General features: G+C 41.3%; 1 protein-coding gene across 3 annotated transcripts in view; it reads right to left on the bottom strand.

Annotated features, from left to right (window-relative positions):
* Positions 1-4,118: 4,118 nt before the first annotated feature.
* peak1 (pseudopodium-enriched atypical kinase 1) overlaps positions 4,119-19,760 on the bottom strand; it is a 118,501-nt gene continuing 102,859 nt past the window's right edge. For all 3 annotated transcript variants that reach the window (XM_078256693.1, XM_078256692.1, XM_078256694.1), the window contains 2 exons: positions 12,969-13,783; positions 4,119-8,566 (listed from right to left, as the gene is read on the bottom strand). In XM_078256693.1, coding sequence (XP_078112819.1) covers positions 7,169-8,566; positions 12,969-13,783 — 2,213 coding nt within the window. In that variant the 3' untranslated portion in view covers positions 4,119-7,168. The remainder of the gene's footprint in view (positions 8,567-12,968; positions 13,784-19,760) is intronic.

Genomic DNA, 19,760 nt, shown 5'->3' with positions numbered 1-19,760 from the left:
TGTTTGGTAGACGGCACGATCCATTTTGTCCAGCAAAACTTTGTTCGCAAATGTTTGCTTGAATGTTGTGCGATTCAGTGCGAAAATTAATGGAAACACCTTAAGATGTCTAAAATCAATTCGATACACCAATTTGATCGCAAAACAGCATGTGACGTCATTACGCACAGGTTTTTATTCGCTTTAAAGCCGTTGGATGGAAACACACTTTCTCCAGCTTTATTCACATGAGTTTTTTTACCGAACTTTAGATAATTCGATTGACAATTGGATGGAAACTGTGAGACAGTCAACTCAACTCTAAGTGTGTTTTATTGTCATTTCAACCATATACACGAAACAATGTTTCACCGTGGCTCAAGTGATTACACAATTAAAATATATAAAAACGACATTATATAAAAACGACATACAAACATACATTTAGTGCACACACATGATATGCTCCGTAATGTTCAGCTAACACATAGCTACTAGCATTAGCGCTTGGTGGGCTGTAAACACCGAGTATAAACACAGCCGTAAATGTGCGTGGAATGTAGGATGGTCGGCATTTAACAGTCACAAACTCCACCAGCAGTTAGCAGTTAGTTGGATACAAGCACCCCATTTCTGCACCAGTCTGTGTTAACACAGCCCACCTCGACTAGTCTTACCCGGCGACAGAGCAGCCGGCCTGGTAGCTGGATAGTCCGGTACACTGTTGTTCAGCAATGTTTCCACAACAAAAAAACACAACAGTCTCTGAACTCGCGTTGGGAGTTTCATTGAAGTTGGATGTAGTCCAGTTTGTTGTCTAATGAGTGGGCACTTGCAAGCAGGATTGATGGAACAGTTGGCCGGCTAGCGTTAGCTTTCCACCGGCACACTCGTTCAACGTTCCCCGCTGATGATGTCCCTTTACCGGCCAGAGGCATCGAGCAACACCACTGGTCTCCATAGCAGGCGAAGCTCGCTTAGTGTGTCGAGTATTCCGACTGTAATAAAGTGTCCTGCATATTCTCCGATCTGTACCAATGTATCCAGGTGGTACACGTGTGCGGTAGTTTGAATGCACATAATTGTTGTTCTACAATTTCCTTCGGGATGAATAAATCTATCTATCTACCTATCTATCTAAAAATGTTCCGCTGAGAAGCAAGCGAAGATTCAAGATGGCTGACGCTCGTTTTGCTTCGGAAATCTTCGGAGAAAGAAGACAGTCCAACCGCCTATGGGCGGGTTAAAACATGCGGAAGTAGCTCCTACTACTGGCTGTAGTCCATTGCCTCTGGGCAAAAAATCTTCCGATGACGCAAAAATCGTCGTTTTACGTCATGGGAATACAGAGATCTCTCGTCTCAGGGGGACCTGAGGGAGGGAAGCACATTCAAAAATACTACCATGTTTCTGCTGATACAAAGCTTAATGCTAAATCGGTGAAGTATCCCTTTAACTGCCTTAACCAACCCTGCACTTAGTGATACCAGATATACCTCCCAACTCTGGAAACAGTAGAACACGCATCGCTACCTGTTTTAATTATTGTACATAGCTATTGGTATGTCTGTATGTATGTATGTTTTGTATGTTCCCTTTATGTAATATGTGGTAGTCAGTATCTGTATGTATTTATGTTTGTGTGTTTGTGTGTACGCCAAACATGTGTACTTTTCTATCTGTAAATAAAGTTTTATATATATATATATATATATATATATATATATATGTATGGCACACTTTATTAAGGGTTTGTTACATTTATATATGTTAATAAATAATGTATTATTGCTTTATAGATCAGTAGTCAAAGCGTGTTAGTTATAGGAGGACAAACACCAGACACAAGTGTATTAATTATCACAGATATTTAAAGCACTATACATTATTTATTAGCTTTTGATAAAGCCATTAGGCTTTATAATCCAATTAGAAATCTCTTTCATCTTACTTGAGTAATTTATGAGACTCGTTTTAGTTTCACACTTTAAGGACATATTTCTATTTTTATTTGTCTGCTATCTTATTACGCTGCTTGGAAAAATACAGTTTGCAATAAGCAGTTATTGCACCTTTAACACACATTTAAAACACAGAAATTGAAATCAAAATTGAAACAATTACATTTTGATGTATACTTTACTTTCCTACCCAGGGACAATATCACTAAATTACTTATACGTAACAGATGGTAATAGTTATTTCACTATTTCACTTTCCTGCTGAGAATCTCCTACAGCCTCGTGCAGGGACCCTGGCCTCCAGTTTGGCCTGCTTTGACCTCATTCAACTAGATTATTGATTAAGTAAATGGCATCACAATACAGGTAATAAACCTACTGGAGCATCACTCTGGATCCAGACTGATGAATATGAGGACAACAACAACAACAACAACAACAACAACAACAACAGGAAATACTCACCACTGCTTAAGGAAGTGGATTTCAAATTAAAGCATTTCCAGTGGGTCCTGGAAGAGATGCACAACACCAACACCGTACACGGAGCAGTGAACAACACGTTTTATTCCTTATTATTTTTCCTACTTCTGCAGGGTCAGGGTCTGCAATGGTCAAGTAAATGATGTGAACACTTAGATCAAATGTAGCACATGATGCAGTTATAGCAGATATACTGTGCTCTGGCCATGCTCTCAGCTGCAGCTGTGACATTGGATGAAGACAGAAAAACCAACAGAGTGTGATGAACAGAAATAATGAGATTTAAAATCAACTTTGTTTGCCAACAGCAGTGCTGTCTGATCAAACAAACCTCTCTCACCTGTGAACCGGAACTCTACTTGCGGTAATTTGCCGGACGTGCCTACGTGAAATACACTAAATCTGAAAAGACAGAAATAGAGCATCCTAATAATCCACATTTTCTGTAAAACACACATCTATGAACCTCCTCATTTCCTCTTTTTCAATGACGAAAATGAGTAAGACAGCTGAGTAAGACACACTTTATAAGATAAGAGCATAATCTCAGTCTAGACAGCATCATCCATCTTTTTGGTTCAACTTTGTCCTTCTGAGGCGCTGTAAAAGCTTGTCAACATTTTCACTTTTTTGTCCTGCCAAATTCATACAGCTTGTTGTCACAGCTGTCATCCACACTGAGCTGAATGTGGCATAAATTAAAGTAAAAGTAAATAGTGGAATAGATTATAAGAGGCTCAGTGCGTTCTGCTTTTTTCTTTGGCTTTTGAATGTCTCCATCTGGTGGTGGAGCTACTGTAGTGCTGTTGGCACAGAAATACCTTATATTCCAATACAAGCAATGTACAAAACACCCTTTACTGAGTCTGAGTGACTCATACATGTGTTGCAAAATTCATAGTGTTGTCAGGTGGCTTAAACAGTAACTTCTAGCCACTCGAGTTTGTAATAAAAAAAAATATAAAAGATACAAGAAATGTTATTGACATTGCTTGTATCTTATAGCTTATAGATGCTCCATAACAGTCCCATAATGTCACTGGCCAATAGTGAGCTGGTAAGAAATGTGGTGCTTAAGGGTAGGTGTTGGGCAATATAACTAAATTAGAAAGTATCTTTAAATCCTAAATCTAATATTCTGAAAAACTAAAACTAAATAACTCTCTGGGCTCTTAATCTTTAAGATACATGGGCTACTTTGAGAAATGCCAGCAAAGGAACATAAGACGTGCAAGTTCTTAAAATTCAAAGAAAAAAATCCAATTCATTGCAGGTTTCTCTTGAGTTTAAAAAAATTCACAGGGCATTGGTTGATGTTCCAAACCCTTGAGAAGACGAATGTTTCCAGTTTTAGTATCGCCACTGTAAATAATTTAAAGGCTCATTATCAGCCCAGGGCTTCAGGAAGGTACTTATTTTATTGATGAAATCTGTATCAGTCCAGGTCCAAATTGACTTAAAATAAAGGGTTTCACTACACAAACCTCGTAAAAATGTAATAAAATACTTGAGTGGGAGTGAAAAAGACTAAAATAAAAACCATCACCATAAATTCAGTTTTAATCTACTCAAATACAGAACCACTAGTTGAACCTTCCTTTTACAATCTGTCCAGTTCCTATAAAGTCATTATTCTCTACTGGAGGGTAAAATCAAGCGTACCACACGTAACAGCAATAACACAATGGCACAGAGTGTATATAAAAACATATATTTATTGTTCTGTTACTGTTGGTTAACTTGCTCAACAATAAATGGTGGCAGGCCAGGAGATAAACTGTACACATATTAATAGAAAGCCTTAGAGAGCTTCGGTATTGTTCTGTTCAGTGGCAATTAACAATGCAAAGAGAGAAAAACAATATTTGCTACAGGCCGTACAGTTGATGAATGTTGTGTTTTAATGGTGCGTTCAAAAGACATCCTTCAGCCTCTTTTCAAAGTGGTTCATCTCCTAAGCAGATACCTTTCCAACAGGGGTAAAAATACTGTACATTGTTCTGCGTGTTAATGCTCCTTACCATGTGGCTTGAAGAACAAGTTCTTTTTCATGTATCCTTTGTTTAGGACAGTGATAACTACTCACTTTTTTCTTCCCCCCCCAAACGAACAAGGCTGAAGAAAGTCAAGCAAAGTTTTAAAAATGAATGAATGATATTTAGACTCTCTAAAGACAGAAATAGAGGTGCTCCGTACGTGACAAAATAGTGTGTGGATTAAAATAGATAAAAGGTTATATATATATATATATATATATATAAAGGCTTAAATCTCTAGATACAAGGACAGCCACCAGTGCTGTCCACACACATTCCTTAGTACACAAACTCTTTAATGCAGCAACAAACTCACTTACTAACCTGCTTCGTCTCATTTTCGCTCCCTGGACCATTACGTTACGTACTGTAAATTTGCAGTAAAAGGATCACAGCATCCTGATCCCAAAAGTACATTTTCCCACCAGTGACAAGCTGAACTGCTGCAGTTAACCAGAGGAAATAAAGTAAACCGGTGGATGCAGAGCCTTTTTGCAGAGTCAGTTTGAAAGCATTGTCCACCCGGATGCATATCAAGGGAACATTCTGCACAGAAGTACTGTTCTGTACTGTACTGAGTTTCTATAAGGATGCTTCAGTGTGTTGGATCAACATAACCACAAATAAACCCATGTGTATTAAACTCAAAATGTTAACCGTTTATCGTTTTTAAGGGAAGCGGAGGCTGGTGTTCATGTATTACTTACAGTGACTCCATTCTGAAAGGTGCTGATCAGTAACACAGAGCTAATTTCATTAAAGCAGAATGAATCTGTTGAGTGACAAGAAGTGAGCAGAATCTGCCGTCCTATTGGCCGGATTACGACGAAGCGGACGGGTAACAAGGCAGCAGGAATGGAAGCAAGTCTCAACTCATTGGTTGAGTTTCTCTTCAAAGCTGTGGTTGCTTGTTACCCAAAGAGTTTATGTGTGAAACGAAGTGGTTCAGTTGGAAGCTGAGTGTCTCTGAAGTGGATGAGACCAGGTCCAAAATGTCTGTTTCAATCCAGGCAAACCTTTACATTCCGCACACTGCAAAACAAATCAAATCCAGTTCCTAAAATTCACGGCTAACTTTTCTCAGTCTCTCCTGCATCATCATGTCCTCCGTCTCCATCGAGGAGCGCCAACGTTCAGGCTGAATGTGCAAATGTCACCCATAACGCAGATCCGTTCGAAAACAACTTGACAAAAACAACACAATGGACAAAGAAGAGCTTTTTGCAGTCCCGGAAAACATCCCTCTCTCCCATCCACTGTAAAAAGTTCTTTACACTGAACTGTTTTTTTTTGTTGTTTTTTTTTAATTTGCAGGATTTAACGGAAATGAATCAGTTTATGTGCCACAAAACTAATGGAAGAGACGATTAGTAAAAGACTGCATACAAATGTTCATATGCGGTTACCTCCAAAGGAAATAATAAACAAAGATATTAATTGCACATATTCTCTGAAAACTGCAAAGCCCAAATTAGCTCAGTGTTCATCACCTACCTCGTTCAAAGCCCTGTGCAGAAGTGTAGAGTATGGTATGAAACAACAGCATTTACGGGGGTAACTTGTGGTGAATTTAACTACAGACTGGCTTTCGAATGTTTAAACCATAAAGAGTGACAATTCACTGTTTTAAACTGAGTCTCTGAGCTGTGCGAACTTTGGGACTGACAACAAATCTAGATACTGTAATCATGTCTGACTGCATTCTGTAATAAAGTGAAATAAACATCTCTCGTAAAAACATCTCCAAACTGCCTAAGTGGACAATTTGTTGCAGATCTTTGGCTTCAGTGGTAAAACATATTTCACTTTTGCAATCAGTTTAGATTCAAACAAATGATTGCACTCTGATTAGATTTGATTTTGAAGACAGCCATCAGGCTTTGTCCTCTTCATGGTTAGGAAAATTTGTTTAGAATTTTCTCTTAAATTTTTTGTTTTGTTTTTTTATATTCCCTTCATTTCAAATGGCCTCCCTTCATCTTTACAGATTTCAAATCTGCGTCTTTTCCAAAATGAACTGTTCCTTGAAATCCAACACTGAGGTAAATCTCCATTTCTGATGCTTTCTCAACAGAAACTGAGAACTTTGAAGGAAACTAACTGTGGTGCATCGTTAAATGTCCTTTTCTATAGAATATTCTAAAACCTCAAATGTTTTCCATTTGACAGTGCCTCAAATAAATCCTGGAGACAGCTGCCATGCAAACTATATCTAACATATAGCTATGACAAGTCTATAGAAAGCCCTCACACACAATTGGTAAATATCTTCAATCTGGAACTTGTGGAGTGTTTTAATACACATGAGATGTGACCAGCTAAAGAAACAGATGAAGTGAATAATGAGGAGATGTCTGGAACGTCACTGCAATGTTTCAGTTTGTCTTGGACTGGTTCAGAGAAGAATGGCGGATAGCCACTTCATTCGCTGGACTCTTAACCATCCCGCTGCTGTTAATGAGTGCTAAGAATAACGCTGATCATGAAGCCTAGCCTGTTTGATGGGAACACAGCCTCTCACTCTATGGATTGACTTGTCCGTGAAGAAAACACAGACATTGCACAACCAGCTGTTTAGTTTTAGGTGAGCTCTGTGGCTGCTGCAACAACAAAAGCTGACTATTAGCTTACATCACACATTAGTGGCAGCAGAGGGACCACACGGGGGAAGTTGGATCTGTTGCCATAGTAACAGCTGGCTGGAAGAACTCACAGTGGCTGTGACTGAGTCAGGTGGAGGGTGTGTGTTTGATGTGTTTGAGTTTGGCCCGGCGCTGCGTGCGCTGGCTGGCCCTGGTTCTGGGCCTGAGGGTGTGGCTGCGGCTGCTGCAGGATGTGCACCACCCGGCTCAGGGTGTCCGTGGTGGCAAACGCCAGATACTGGCAGCACAGCCAGTCCTCCAGGCTCACGCCGCAAGCCACGTCCAGCGAGCGCTCTGCAAACTTGATCATCATTAGAGTCCGCTTCAGGTCCAGCCAGTTCTGGAGGGTGGCCTCACGCTGGCTGGAAGTGGCCCCTGACATGGGACCCGTGCTGCTGCAGCCGAGTGCCTGAAACAAGTCCTCCCGAGGGCCCCAGAGCAGGCACTGCAGGCAGGCGCGGGCCTCGGACATGCGGATCCTTTCAGAGGGGTTGACGGTGAGCAGTAACCTGGCCAGCTGCTGCAGACCCTGTGAATAGAGCGATCTGACAGGCAGCGGTGGCAGGTCGGCCCAGGTGTACTCTCGCTCCTTCAGCTCCGGTGCCTCCTCGAAGGGGTTGGGCCGGTGCAGCATCTCATAGATGAGAATCCCAGTCTGGAACTCGTCACACTTGCGGTACTGAGTCGCCGTGACAATCTCGGGTGCGAGGCGCGACTGGTCGCGTAGCGTACCGGGGTCGGAGGCAATGAGAGTGCTTTTCTGTTTTGCTTGAGAGAAGTTACTGATGATGAGGCGGGCGGGGCAGGTGGCATTGGCGGCGGCAGCAGTAGCAGCACCGGCAGAGGTTGCACCAGAACAGCCGCCGCCGCCACTGCTGCTGTTGCTGTTGTTGTTGGGCTCAAGAACGTCCAGATTCCAGGGGTTGCCAGGTTGGCAGTGGACCAGCAGCAGGTTTTCCAGTCGCAGGTCACAGTGGGTCACGTGATAAGGTTTCATGTGCTCCAGGCCGGAGCACAGCTGCAGCAGCAGGAGACAGACCTGACGCTCGTACAGCTCCGGGTTATGAGTATGACGTGCCACGCCTTCTCGGACAAAGTCAGCCACCGTCTGGAAAGGCACCTCGCGTGTGATGACCACCACTCGGCTCCTCAAGCGGCCAACGGTGTTCATGTGACCTGCTGTCGGGGTTTCATCTAATTTACCGTTTGGAGCTTTGGAGTCTGTCGCCTTGGCTTCAGTCTTAATCTCTTTTTCTTTCTCCTTCAGCCTGTTTACATCTTCCTCCTCATCATCTTCCTCCTCCTCCTCAGCTTCTTCCTCTTCCCAGGGCAGCAGGCGGGCGGGGACATCAGCCAGGAAGTGTCCACAGTCTTGCTGGATGTTGAAGTGCACAGCCAGGCTCTGTCTCACTGCAAGGCTGTGGAAAAATTGCTGCTGGGTCTCCTTCACTTTGCTCCGACAGATCTGGAGAAGTAAAGATAAGAAAGAGAATGATTTCAGCACTGTAAGGTTTGAGCTCTCAAACCTCTCATGATAAAGCTATTTGCAAATTTACAATTTGCCAAATTATCGATTTTGATATAAAGGACATTCTGTATGTTTTTTGTTATACACAAATCCCATAAAAAAGACAATGAATAGACCCTACTAATAAATATTGTTGGTGTGTTCAAAGCCTGATATATCTTGCCATAGAGCTGCATTGTTGTCCAATAACTATTAAAATGCACTAATGAGCCACTCTGTTGCACTGGGTGTCATTTTCCTATATTACTATAAACATGGGCACTGTGCTTTAATTGGAGTGAGTCCCTTATACATATACGTCCTGCTGTCGGAAAATCATCACCAAATGTGCATTAATCTGCAGCAAAAAATAGTTCCCTCTCTGAGCAATGTTTGCTAAAAAAGAACATTGCCCAGCTGCTTCAGAAAATTATTCAAACTAAAAACTTTTTTCTTAAACTATATATTTTAGACTCGTTGTTAAGATGAAGGGGGGAGGGGAACCATATCTAGAGCTGCAAAGATGAATCGATTAGTGGTCTATCAAATTAAAATTAAAATAAACTATTAAATGAATCGCCAACTATGTTGATAATCAATGAGAACAAATTCTCTGATTTCAGCTTCCTAAATGTGAATTTTTTTGTTTTGTTTCTTTACTCTTTTGTTACTGCACTGTAACTTTTTTTTTCTCGTATTTTATCTGTTTTTAATTTTTTAATCTGTTTTCATGTAAAGCACTTTGAATTGCCCTGTTGCTGAAATGTGAAATGTGCTATACAAATAAAGCTGCCTTGCCTTGCTCCTCTATGACAGTTAACAGAATATCTTTGAGTTGTGGACAATACAAGACATTCACTAATTTTTATCAATTAATCGAGAAAAAAAATGGCACATTAACCGACAATGGAAATAATGGTTAGTTGCGCCTGAAGAAGACCCAGCAGGGTCGAAACGTTGCCTTTGTATTAAATATGGGAGTTTAAAGCGGTGTTGCGGACATTACATTTTTTCACTTTAGTATTTTTCATTTGTCCTGCACCTGCCAGAAGGTGGGATGTGCACACAATTACTTTTATAAAAAATAGTTGCAGCCCTAGCCATATCGACGCACATTTTTAATGCCTCTCCTGGAAGACATTCATAGTGTGTCTCGGTTGTTTCCATGAAAACTGACAGAAACAGTTGTGTAAAGAATGATAAAAAAAGAGAGCTAGCTGCCCCCGTAAGACATTGTTTTTTTTTCTTCTCAAAAAAAAATATGCAATAATGCTAGCCTTATCCTTAACTTTTAAATGATGAAAGCTGATGTTTGGGAGACTTTCTTAACAACGCAGTCTTCTGCAACATCAGAAGAACTCCAAGATCAAAGATGTTTTCTGTTTCAAAACTCTCCGTCCAACTCTGTTTCTCTAGATCATTTCCGTTAAAGGTATTTAGAGCGAAGAGAAGCAGCGAGCAGACTTTAGGCTGTCACCGACAGCAGCTAGAGCTCGTCTCTGTCTCCTAAACCACAGTGACAGCCTCTGCAGCTTTCTACACTTTGATCAGAGCGCAGAGGAGAAAAGCCAAGTCAAGGATAGGATCTCTACATACATGACAACATTCACTCAAATACCAGCAAAGGGACGGAGTCACGACATATCACTAAGATATGTTTGGTTGAACAATGGTTTCACTTTTTCTTCAAACTAATAATGGTGTTTATTCATAATTATCTCAGACACATTAACCTACAGTATGTACAGATTTGCAGTCATCACCAACATTAGCAAACATTTCCATAACTAAAATATTAGTTAAGTAATATTAGTTAAGATTAAGAGAAAGAATCTGTGACGAGACAAACCAAAATTAATATCATGACAGTGGGTGTTGTAGTAAGAAGTAAATCTTGTTATGTATTTCTGATCTCATGTATTGTTAAGGATGGCATACTTTGTCTAATTTGATCAGTATTCCTTGAGGGTGCATTGCATTTTTATTTGTTTCTTATTAAATTATGCAAAAGAAAGTGGGGGAATTCCCGCACACCGACTGAAAGCAATATTACATTACATATTTTCTTTTATTTTTTAACGTCCAATAAATTTTGTCTAAACTTATTTAAAAGCTTTTGTTCAATTGACTTACATTTTTCCTCTACATACCCCCACATTGGGAGCAATATTTAGTTTTATACATAATAATATTTGCTCGAGGACACTTCGAGATGTGGACAGAAGAGGGGGATCAAACCACTAACCCTATGATTCTTGATAAAAAGCAAGACATGGAACATGTATGAAAAATTACATAAAATTGACACTAAATGATCACATTTATGTAATGAACCACATTCAGCTGTTCTGTATTATATCAGACAAAACTCTTCACATTCACAGAAGTCTTTAAGTAATAAGGCTGCAATAAAACGGTGTGTACTTTTATTGCTGCTACCTCAATCATTTAACTTTATTACTTCTATTTAGGGTGACTTGCACCTTGGTGGTCTCTTTGACATAATGTATGTACAGTTTATTAGATTGTAATGAGGAATGAAGAACTCTTCCTTTCAAACACACTGTGCAACTCTTTAGGAATGTTCACTGGATATTTGTTTAAACATGTTGGCTGGGACTGCAGCTGCCTACGGATCATTCTTTGAGGACATTTTTGTGTAGTATTTTGATGCCAAATTTTGCAGGCCGTATTTCTGGTTGTAACACAAAGTTCCGAGTTAACAGGCAATCGGTTTCATTTAGTTTTTCCTCTTGTTTCTTTAATGCTGACATTTCAGAGATACTTCAAAGCTTCAAAGCGCACTGACTCACTCACTGAATTCCTCTGAGAGTCACAAATTCACACAAACATGCTAAAGGTGGATTATGAATAATTAGCACCGCATTAAAAATATCACAGCATGTAACAACTCATTTGCAGGAGGATCAACTACACTTACGGGGTTAAGGACGGCAGGAACACAACTGGGCCACATTAAAATGGAGAGTTGGGGAAAGTTTAAGTAGCTAGGGCCTATTTGTGTTCTGCTGCTCCTGGTTGCCTTATTTATGGATGAGCATAAAAAACAAGACTTTCTCTTGAAAGCCTGCTGCTAATATGATGGCAAAGTTTTGAAGTGCTGTGGAGCGCAGAGAGTTCATACCCCGTGAATAATACAACCTTCATTTATATCTGCTTTGTATTTAGCTTCCGTACTCTTCCGTAAGCTTCCGACGCCCACCTCTCTCTGACACACACACACACACACACACACACACACACACACACACACACACACACACACACACACACACACACACACACACACACACACACACACACAGCACACACAGTACCACAAACAGACAAAACTGCTACCCTCATACAATTACATATATGAAAAAAACAAAACACATGAACACTGGTTTTATTGCACAAGGTTAAGTAAGATTAATTGCCAGCACAAACACCTTCCTCCGCCTTGTCTAAGGCAGTGGGAGGGTAGGTGGGTATCTTCAAATCCATCCCGATGCAGGGAGAAAGCAAAGCAAGGACTCAAAAAATAAACAAACACACACAAATGAATTCTAACTTTTAAGATGGTGAAAATAAGCTGTTCGTAGGAATATTTGTTAAAAGCATACACTATAAACTACTCTCTTTATGCCAGACTAAAGCGTATGTATGTGGGTGAACACAATACTTTGATTGGAAAGTGGGACAAACTAGCTCAACTTACTGTATGTTTCAGGGTCATACAAAGGATTTCAAATAGCATTACTACATTACTACACACTGAATGAACCAAATTAGGTTCTCTCAATACCAATTCAAGGAATACAATCATAGAACAGTCTGCGATTCTTATAGTTACATCTAGTGGTTTCACATGGAATCAGCACTAGGGCTGCAACTAACAATTATTTTCTTTTTGATTAATCTGCTAAATATTTTCTTGATTTATGGATAATGGTTGGTCAATGAAATGAATGTTATAAAACAGAACAAAAATCAAATCCTCACATTAGAGAAGCTGGAGCAAGATAACGTCTAGCATGTTTGCCTCAAATGTATTTTACCTGAATTAAAAACGTTAAACCTCTTGTTTTACATTTTCTAGACACAAAAATTCAAAGGTGCATCATGTTGTGTTTACTAGATAAAACTTGGCAGGAGAAGCAAGCATGAGACGGAATAGTTCAATTTCAGTAAACCTTATGGACTTTAATTACATCTCTCTGGGCCCTGAGGCTAGAGGCAGCATATTATATCCTTTATATTATACTTGTGTTGTACTGTGCATGAAAATGGAATGGGTCAATCCGAATGTTGTCATTCGGAAGAACAACCAGATCTATAAACAAACTGGATATCTTACCTTGATGGCGTAGTTGACCAGTGGGTCCTTGGCGTAGGAGGCAGTGTAGTATACAGCGTCCCCCGCCTCACAGCAGGGTTTCCCAGTGGTCAGCCTGAAGTGGGACCAGCTGTCAGTGCCGAATCTCAAGTGATCCTTCTGACCAGCCATGAAACGGTCCTCGCACTTTGCTGCCAGCTTCCGCAGCGTGTCCGTGTGGAGCCCCCGGATCCTCCCCACCACCTCATCCCAGCTGTCTAACCCCCTGTATAGAGCAGGTCTCTGGGGGTTGGAGCCTCCAGCAGCAGCACCTCGACCTGTTGTCCGACCCCTTCCAGCCAGAGACTCTGTACTCGGGTAGACCCGCCTCTCTCTGCCAGCGGTGGCACTGGGTGCAGCAGATGCAGGTTGAGGAACCAGGGAGGACATGCCGTTAGTCGGGCGGCCCTTGTTGGTAGCCGTGGCAGCTGATGACTTCTCCAGGGAGTCACTGCTCTCGTGGTCTTGGACCCGATGAGGCTCAGAGCTGAGAGAGGAGCTCTGACTAGCTGTTTCCCAGGTAGAGTCCAAGTCGTAGATAGGGTTGGCCACACTCAGGTTGGTGCCCCCCGGCCTAGCCTCAGCCCGCGGTCTCAGGCCTCCCTGGACTGCCTCTTTGCATCCCAGATTTGGTTCGGTACTGGAGCGAGGTACAGCCTTCTTAGGTAGTGGTGGGGGTGTGGCCTTGGGGGCCGGCTGGTCAGCGAGGCCGTCCAGGTCAATGGAGGCCAAGGTATCGTTGGATGCTTTGATGTTTCGTGGCTGTTTCAGTGGGATCATGTTGGCTCTGGACTGACCTGGAGAAAAAGAAAGATAACAAAATGTGTGTTGCATGAACAACGATGAACACAAGTTAAACTGAGTGCTTGACTGGGATTTTACTTTCAAATTTTGATTCGTTGATTTATTTTCCTCAAATCATTGATTTTGAAAATGTCGGGGAAAAAAGGCAAATGTTTCAGGTCTTAAAAGGTCCTTTTTGTCAGCTAGAAAATGAATATTACTCAATTAGAAGTCTCCACTGTCCCCATGTTTCCGGAGGTGGCTCAATGAAATGCTTTCTATGGCTAAGATGGAACAAATTCATATTTTTACAAAAGGAATTCACAAAAATACGTTTTGAAGGTGTGGAAACCATTTTTGAAATTGCTTGATGAGACCGATAAGTCTGATTTGTGTGTTTGCTGCTATGCTACGCCCTTAATCTGAGCATGCTTTGATCTTGCACTCTGACAGCTCTTCACCTATGTGTGTGTGTGTGTGTGTGTGTGTGTGTGTGTGTGTGTTTTTTGGGTTTTTGTTTCTTGCTTTTTTGTCTTGTCTACTGTGTGACTGTTTTAAAATTTAAAAAACATAAAAAAATGTGGTCCTTTTTTACCCATTGAGACTAGTTGTAATGGTCTGATAAATGTATCACCATGTATCACTCAATGTGACTTTCACAAAAGTCAAATCGGAATCCCTCACAGCTGAAAAGGATAAAAATGACACCCGAAACACAAATCATTTCACAGTCTTTGGCCACCAGCTTCCCCAGAGCTTCTTCCCACATGGCGTTTTTAGCCGCCCACTGGCTTGCTGCCTCTCATGGAGACGAGAGGCTCGACACGAGGTTCTGTGCTGCGGCACGTGAGGGAACTGGTGGCCCTGAGGAAAATTCAAGCCAGAGAGCAGGACAGCTGGGCACAAGTCGTCCCTCCAACCATCCAGCTGCCCGACTCAATCTACAGTTCTGTTCTGCAACGAGGCTTAAAGAGGCAGCGGGGAGAGCACATTTATCACTGGCTTCAAGTGACCTTATTTTTCTGGGATGGTGGTGGGAGGAAATTGGAGAGTTAAGGGGTTGACTGAACTCCCTCGATGCTCTCTGGAGTCGAGGACCACAGAGGCAGATGGGTCAGAGACAAGTGTCTCATAAGATGAATAGAACAAAGGAGCCACGCCGCTTGCATGATGGGAATGAAACAGCCTGATAGTTTTAACAGAGTGGGCGTACTACAAGGTCACATTGCGCAGCTTTGAACTCACCAGGGAATACCCCCAATTTCTTGGAGGATCACAATGAGAGGCTGCTGAGTGCTTTAGAATGATGTCTTTCAAAGTCCCATCTTTCGCCAAATTACTTTTCCCGTCCCTACAGTAAAGGCATCTGCTTGAACATGCGGTTTCTCTTTGCGCAGTGCAAATGCTAAGGATCACAAATTCTTGTTAAACGATACGAGTGACTCCTCACGTGTTCGTCACGCTGCCATCATCTTAAGCAAGGAAAAGAAGCCTTAAGAAAGAGCTGTTAGGATAAAGTAAATCAGTCTTGGTAATCCTCCCTGGAACGGGTATATTTAATGTGTCCCTCCACCAATCTGCAGTAATCCATCCAAGAAAACAACCGTCACCCGTCCAGTCGTACGGATCTTCTGTTGCAGCAATGTGACTTAACTGAATTACATAACCCTAACTCAGTCTGTGATTGTCATTTCATAATCAAGAATACTTTTTTATAATTATAATACACAGAAATAAATGTGAGGATAAGACAAACCCCATATGGCTCATATGAACATGTCACCTTACAACAAACAACCTAATGAAATTAGGGCTACAACTAATTATCAGTAATCTGCCAATTATTTTCTCAATTGATCCTTTAGTCTATGGAATGTCAAAATACATTAAAATGTGGCCATCAAAATGTTTTCAGAGCCTAAGTTGACATCTTCAAATTTCTTTCTTTGTGGGGAGACCTCTAGTTCACCCAGTAAGAGCGTGCGCCCCATGTAGGCTGAGTCCTTTGCAGCGGCCCAGGTTCGAGTTCGACCTTTTTACTTGTGTCCGTAAAAAAGTGGAAAGTCCCAATCCCTCCAAAATCTGCTCTGGATTAAAAAGATAATTGTATTTTCTTATACTCTCAAACACAGAGACTAATGTGTCTGAATCAACTCTTTTGCTACTGCTTTTTTTTTTCCTTAATCCAAATCTGGGTACCAACACATGCAAATTCAGAGGTACAGTATCAAACATTATCTGGCAGGATTGGATTCATGATTTCTTTTCTCTTTGAGTATATATTTAGAGTCTAAATCTATACTACAATTTACTGTTTAGTCATCTCCTCATAGACTGGACACGACACAGCTAACACATTCAAATTGAAAGAAAAGTGACTTCCTACACTGAGTAAAATACAAATGTATTGTTCTTAACCTATATATATATAGCCACATCAAAGCAATTCATTTACAATTATAGTATTCGTTTTGTAAGGAGATGAAGGAACTTGTTGCCATAGCAGAGTGATTAGTGTTCAGCTGTCACGCTCCAATAAGACGATGGAGGTGGGTAGAATAAAGAGGAACTAAGGGGAGGAATGAAGCGAGAGCAGTGAAGTGGGTGTGGGTAAAAGTGAGGGAAGTGACAGAGAAAGACAAATACAAAGAGGCAAGGGGGTGAGCAGGAGGCACATGATAGCAGAGAGATGAACGAGGGGCAGGGACTAAAAGAGACAAATACTGAGAGATAGGGAGGAAAAACAAGAAAAACAAGCCTACCTCAATTCCACTAATGCCTCAACGTTTTAAGGTAAATGCAGTGCAGCAGCTGTGCAGGGAGGCAGAGTGAAACGCTTTTCTCTGCTTCCATCCCCAAGAGTCTGTACGGAGCCGCTGGTACCAACAGGCAGGCTCAACGCTCCCACCAATACTGGGGATTTCTCACTGAGTGAGGCAGCGAGTGCTCTGCCTCCTACTGCCTGATGCTCTGATTAAAACACAAATGTACTGTATATATAGCCAGTGAGAGAGAGAGAGAGACACTGAGTGAATGTGACTCTCCACTAAAATGTGCGAACACTAGACCGCAACTAGCCGCAAGTGGACAGCAGAGAGAGCGCAGAGGCAAGTCACTTCTATTTCTGCAATTCTGACAAATGCAAAGTAAAATAGACAAGATAGAAGTGGAAGTACAGTAGACACTCACTCATCACACTCAGCAGCCAAGGTATTAATCTTGAAGGCCACACACACCCTCCCAAACAAAAATGACATGCTGTTACTGTACCATGTTTAAAGGCAGAAAACCACATACTGCCTCGTTCCTCATTAGCAGCATGTAGAAGAGTAAAAATTAGGCTGCAGGCAGCTCATCATGCGTCATCCAGAGAGCTTTTAACACATTCCCAATATGTCTACAATGCCAGTGAGCAGTCTGAGTTTCACAAATACACACACACCCATACACACATGTAAAAAAAAAAACACTAATTAGTGCAACATTGACATATAAACACAAACTTTGTCTCTGATGAATCCTTTAACAAGAAAGTAAGACCCACACATTTTAAACCTCACACAACCAAACAAGCAAATGTGCAAATACACAGTGAAGCACCTCAGTAATGCATCTGCTCCCAAAACCCACACTCTCCACTCAAACACTTTATGTTTCTATTTCTTTTTCCTCTCACACACCACTTGATCACAGCCAGATCCTTTCCCACACAGAGAGCTTCATGTTTTAAGTGCATAGCTACTGTATGTTTGACAGCTGTGCCTACTCTCTCTTCTTCCCCTCGTTTCTGCAAAAGCATGGTCTAAATGTGCTCATCGCTCCGTCACCACCAAACCTGTAATACTGAGCTGCTATTCTAACAAGAGTCTTAGATTCTGACAAAATCTAATGATGAAATCTCCACTGTCAAAACTCTAAAACCGGCCCTGTAATAGAATAACTTTTTCATCATGGTATTTGAGGAATGTAATGTTGACGTCTGCAGTACAGTAGTATTATAAACCAGAGAGGGTTTTTGGGCATACTTATTATTTGATGTTTTTGTTTCTATGGTGATATCTGAAATTGTCATGAGCTGCTGGGAAGAAGAAAAAAAAATCTTACGGAATTAGGCATTGCTGAAAGAAAAATTTAGTCTCTCTTGCCATTTGGATTTCTTGCTTTCAAAAAGAAAAAGAAATATCTGCCCACTGCGGTCTTCGCTCCCAAATCTTCATTTTTAACCACTTGAAACAACGGTCTTCAAAACCGAAAGGTGGTTTGAAACAGCTCGTCATGTAGGATAACAGTAGAATTGAGAATGAGACAGCAGTATGCTGGGTGAATTTCTGGGATAGTGGGAACACCTGGGACCCTTTCATCTTTAAAGGAACACGCCGACTTATTGGGACTTTAGCTTATTCACCGTATCCCCCAGGGTTAGCTAAGTCCATACATACCCTTCTCATCTCCGTGCGTGTTGTAACTCTGTAATACTCTGAAGCACTGCTACTTCTGCTACTTGGGCGGAGTGATTTGCTCGCAGCACCTGAGAAGCCCCGTGGTGAGGAGCAGAGAGTAACAACGGTGCTTTTCAGGTGTTGCGCTAATCACTCCGCCCAAGTAGCAGTGCTTCGCCTTCTGAGAATATAGTTCCCAGTATGTATACGGTTAGAAGATGGCTGTGTCTCATGTGACCTTGTTATTTGTACACGCTGTGACTATACAAATCACAACATGTAAATAGGAAAATGTTGGCGTTATTTTGTCACTTATTGGATGGAGCCGGTTACCTCCAGGATCTGTGCTAAGCTAGGCTAGCGGTGGTTGCGTCAGACAGAGTTACGACACGCACGGAGATGAGAAGGGTATGTATGGGCTTATCTAACTCTGGGGGATACAGTTAATAAGTTAACGTCCCAATAAGTCGGCGTGTTCCTTTAAGCAGATGAAACCTGTTCTCTGTTATTTCCATAGACAGTAAAATAAATAGACAATGTGACGCCGTTGTTTTCTACAGAGACCAGTGAAGGATATTAAAAGCACTTTTCCAGTGATGGCTGAGCGTTGCTGCGCAGCTGCAAACTGAGCTTGCCAACGTAGATGTGACGTGAGCAACCTGTCTGAAAGTTGGAAGTCTTCTGGTAGCTGTGCCAAGAGAAATCTCAATCATTGCAGAGACGGAGAGCATGGGTATATGTAAGGAGATAACATAGGCACAGGCTAATTATTGCTAACTAAAATGCTAGTTAACATTAGTAATTAAACTGAAACAGCTAATGTAAGTCAAAACTGCCTGCAAGCTTCTCCCGTACTATACGGTAATTCCTCTATTATGCGACAGAAAGTCCCGTGGTTATGACACAATCGTTAGCCTATTTTTTTACAAAAACGCCTGCTATGGAGCCATAACGTGAGGTACAAGGTAATGGAGCCTTTTATACATTGTCGTGTTTCTTTAGAAATAAACAATGGACAAATAAAGTCTTTAAACACTTCAGATGTAAACTGAACTGAAAATGAATGGCAGTCAATGGAATGCTAATGGCACCTGATGGCTTATTAGCATCAAAATGGCTCCATGGGAGGTACGCTTTGTGGAGGCTGGCTTACCCCCTTGGTTATTTCTACACCAATCCAAATGATGTCACAGACATTAAGAATAAGATCACAAAAACAGAAATAGACAATTGAAACAGCAATTTGTCTGTTTCTACTTTCTAAATTAGCTTCGCTGACTCTACTCACTTTGCTCATTTACACTGGAAGCTCAGATTACACAACTTGTCTTTTTATTCCCACTGGGAGTTGTTTTTATTTGCTAGAAAAGATTAGATTTGTGAACTACAGGACAAGCAGAGAAACAACTTTCATACCTTTTTTCAAAGCGGACTCGAACATTGCCGTGTCAGATCAGACAATTAGGAATATTTAGAGAACAAAGACATAAAGTCTCAGATATAATATGAGGATAAAAGCTGTTATGACACTAATAGCAGTGCTGTGGTCAGT

This window comes from Sander vitreus, chromosome 8, assembly GCF_031162955.1.
Source record: "Sander vitreus isolate 19-12246 chromosome 8, sanVit1, whole genome shotgun sequence".
NCBI classification, from domain to species: domain Eukaryota; kingdom Metazoa; phylum Chordata; class Actinopteri; order Perciformes; family Percidae; genus Sander; species Sander vitreus.
Note: the sequence above shows the minus strand (reverse complement) of the source record. Positions and strands in the feature narration are given on the sequence as shown.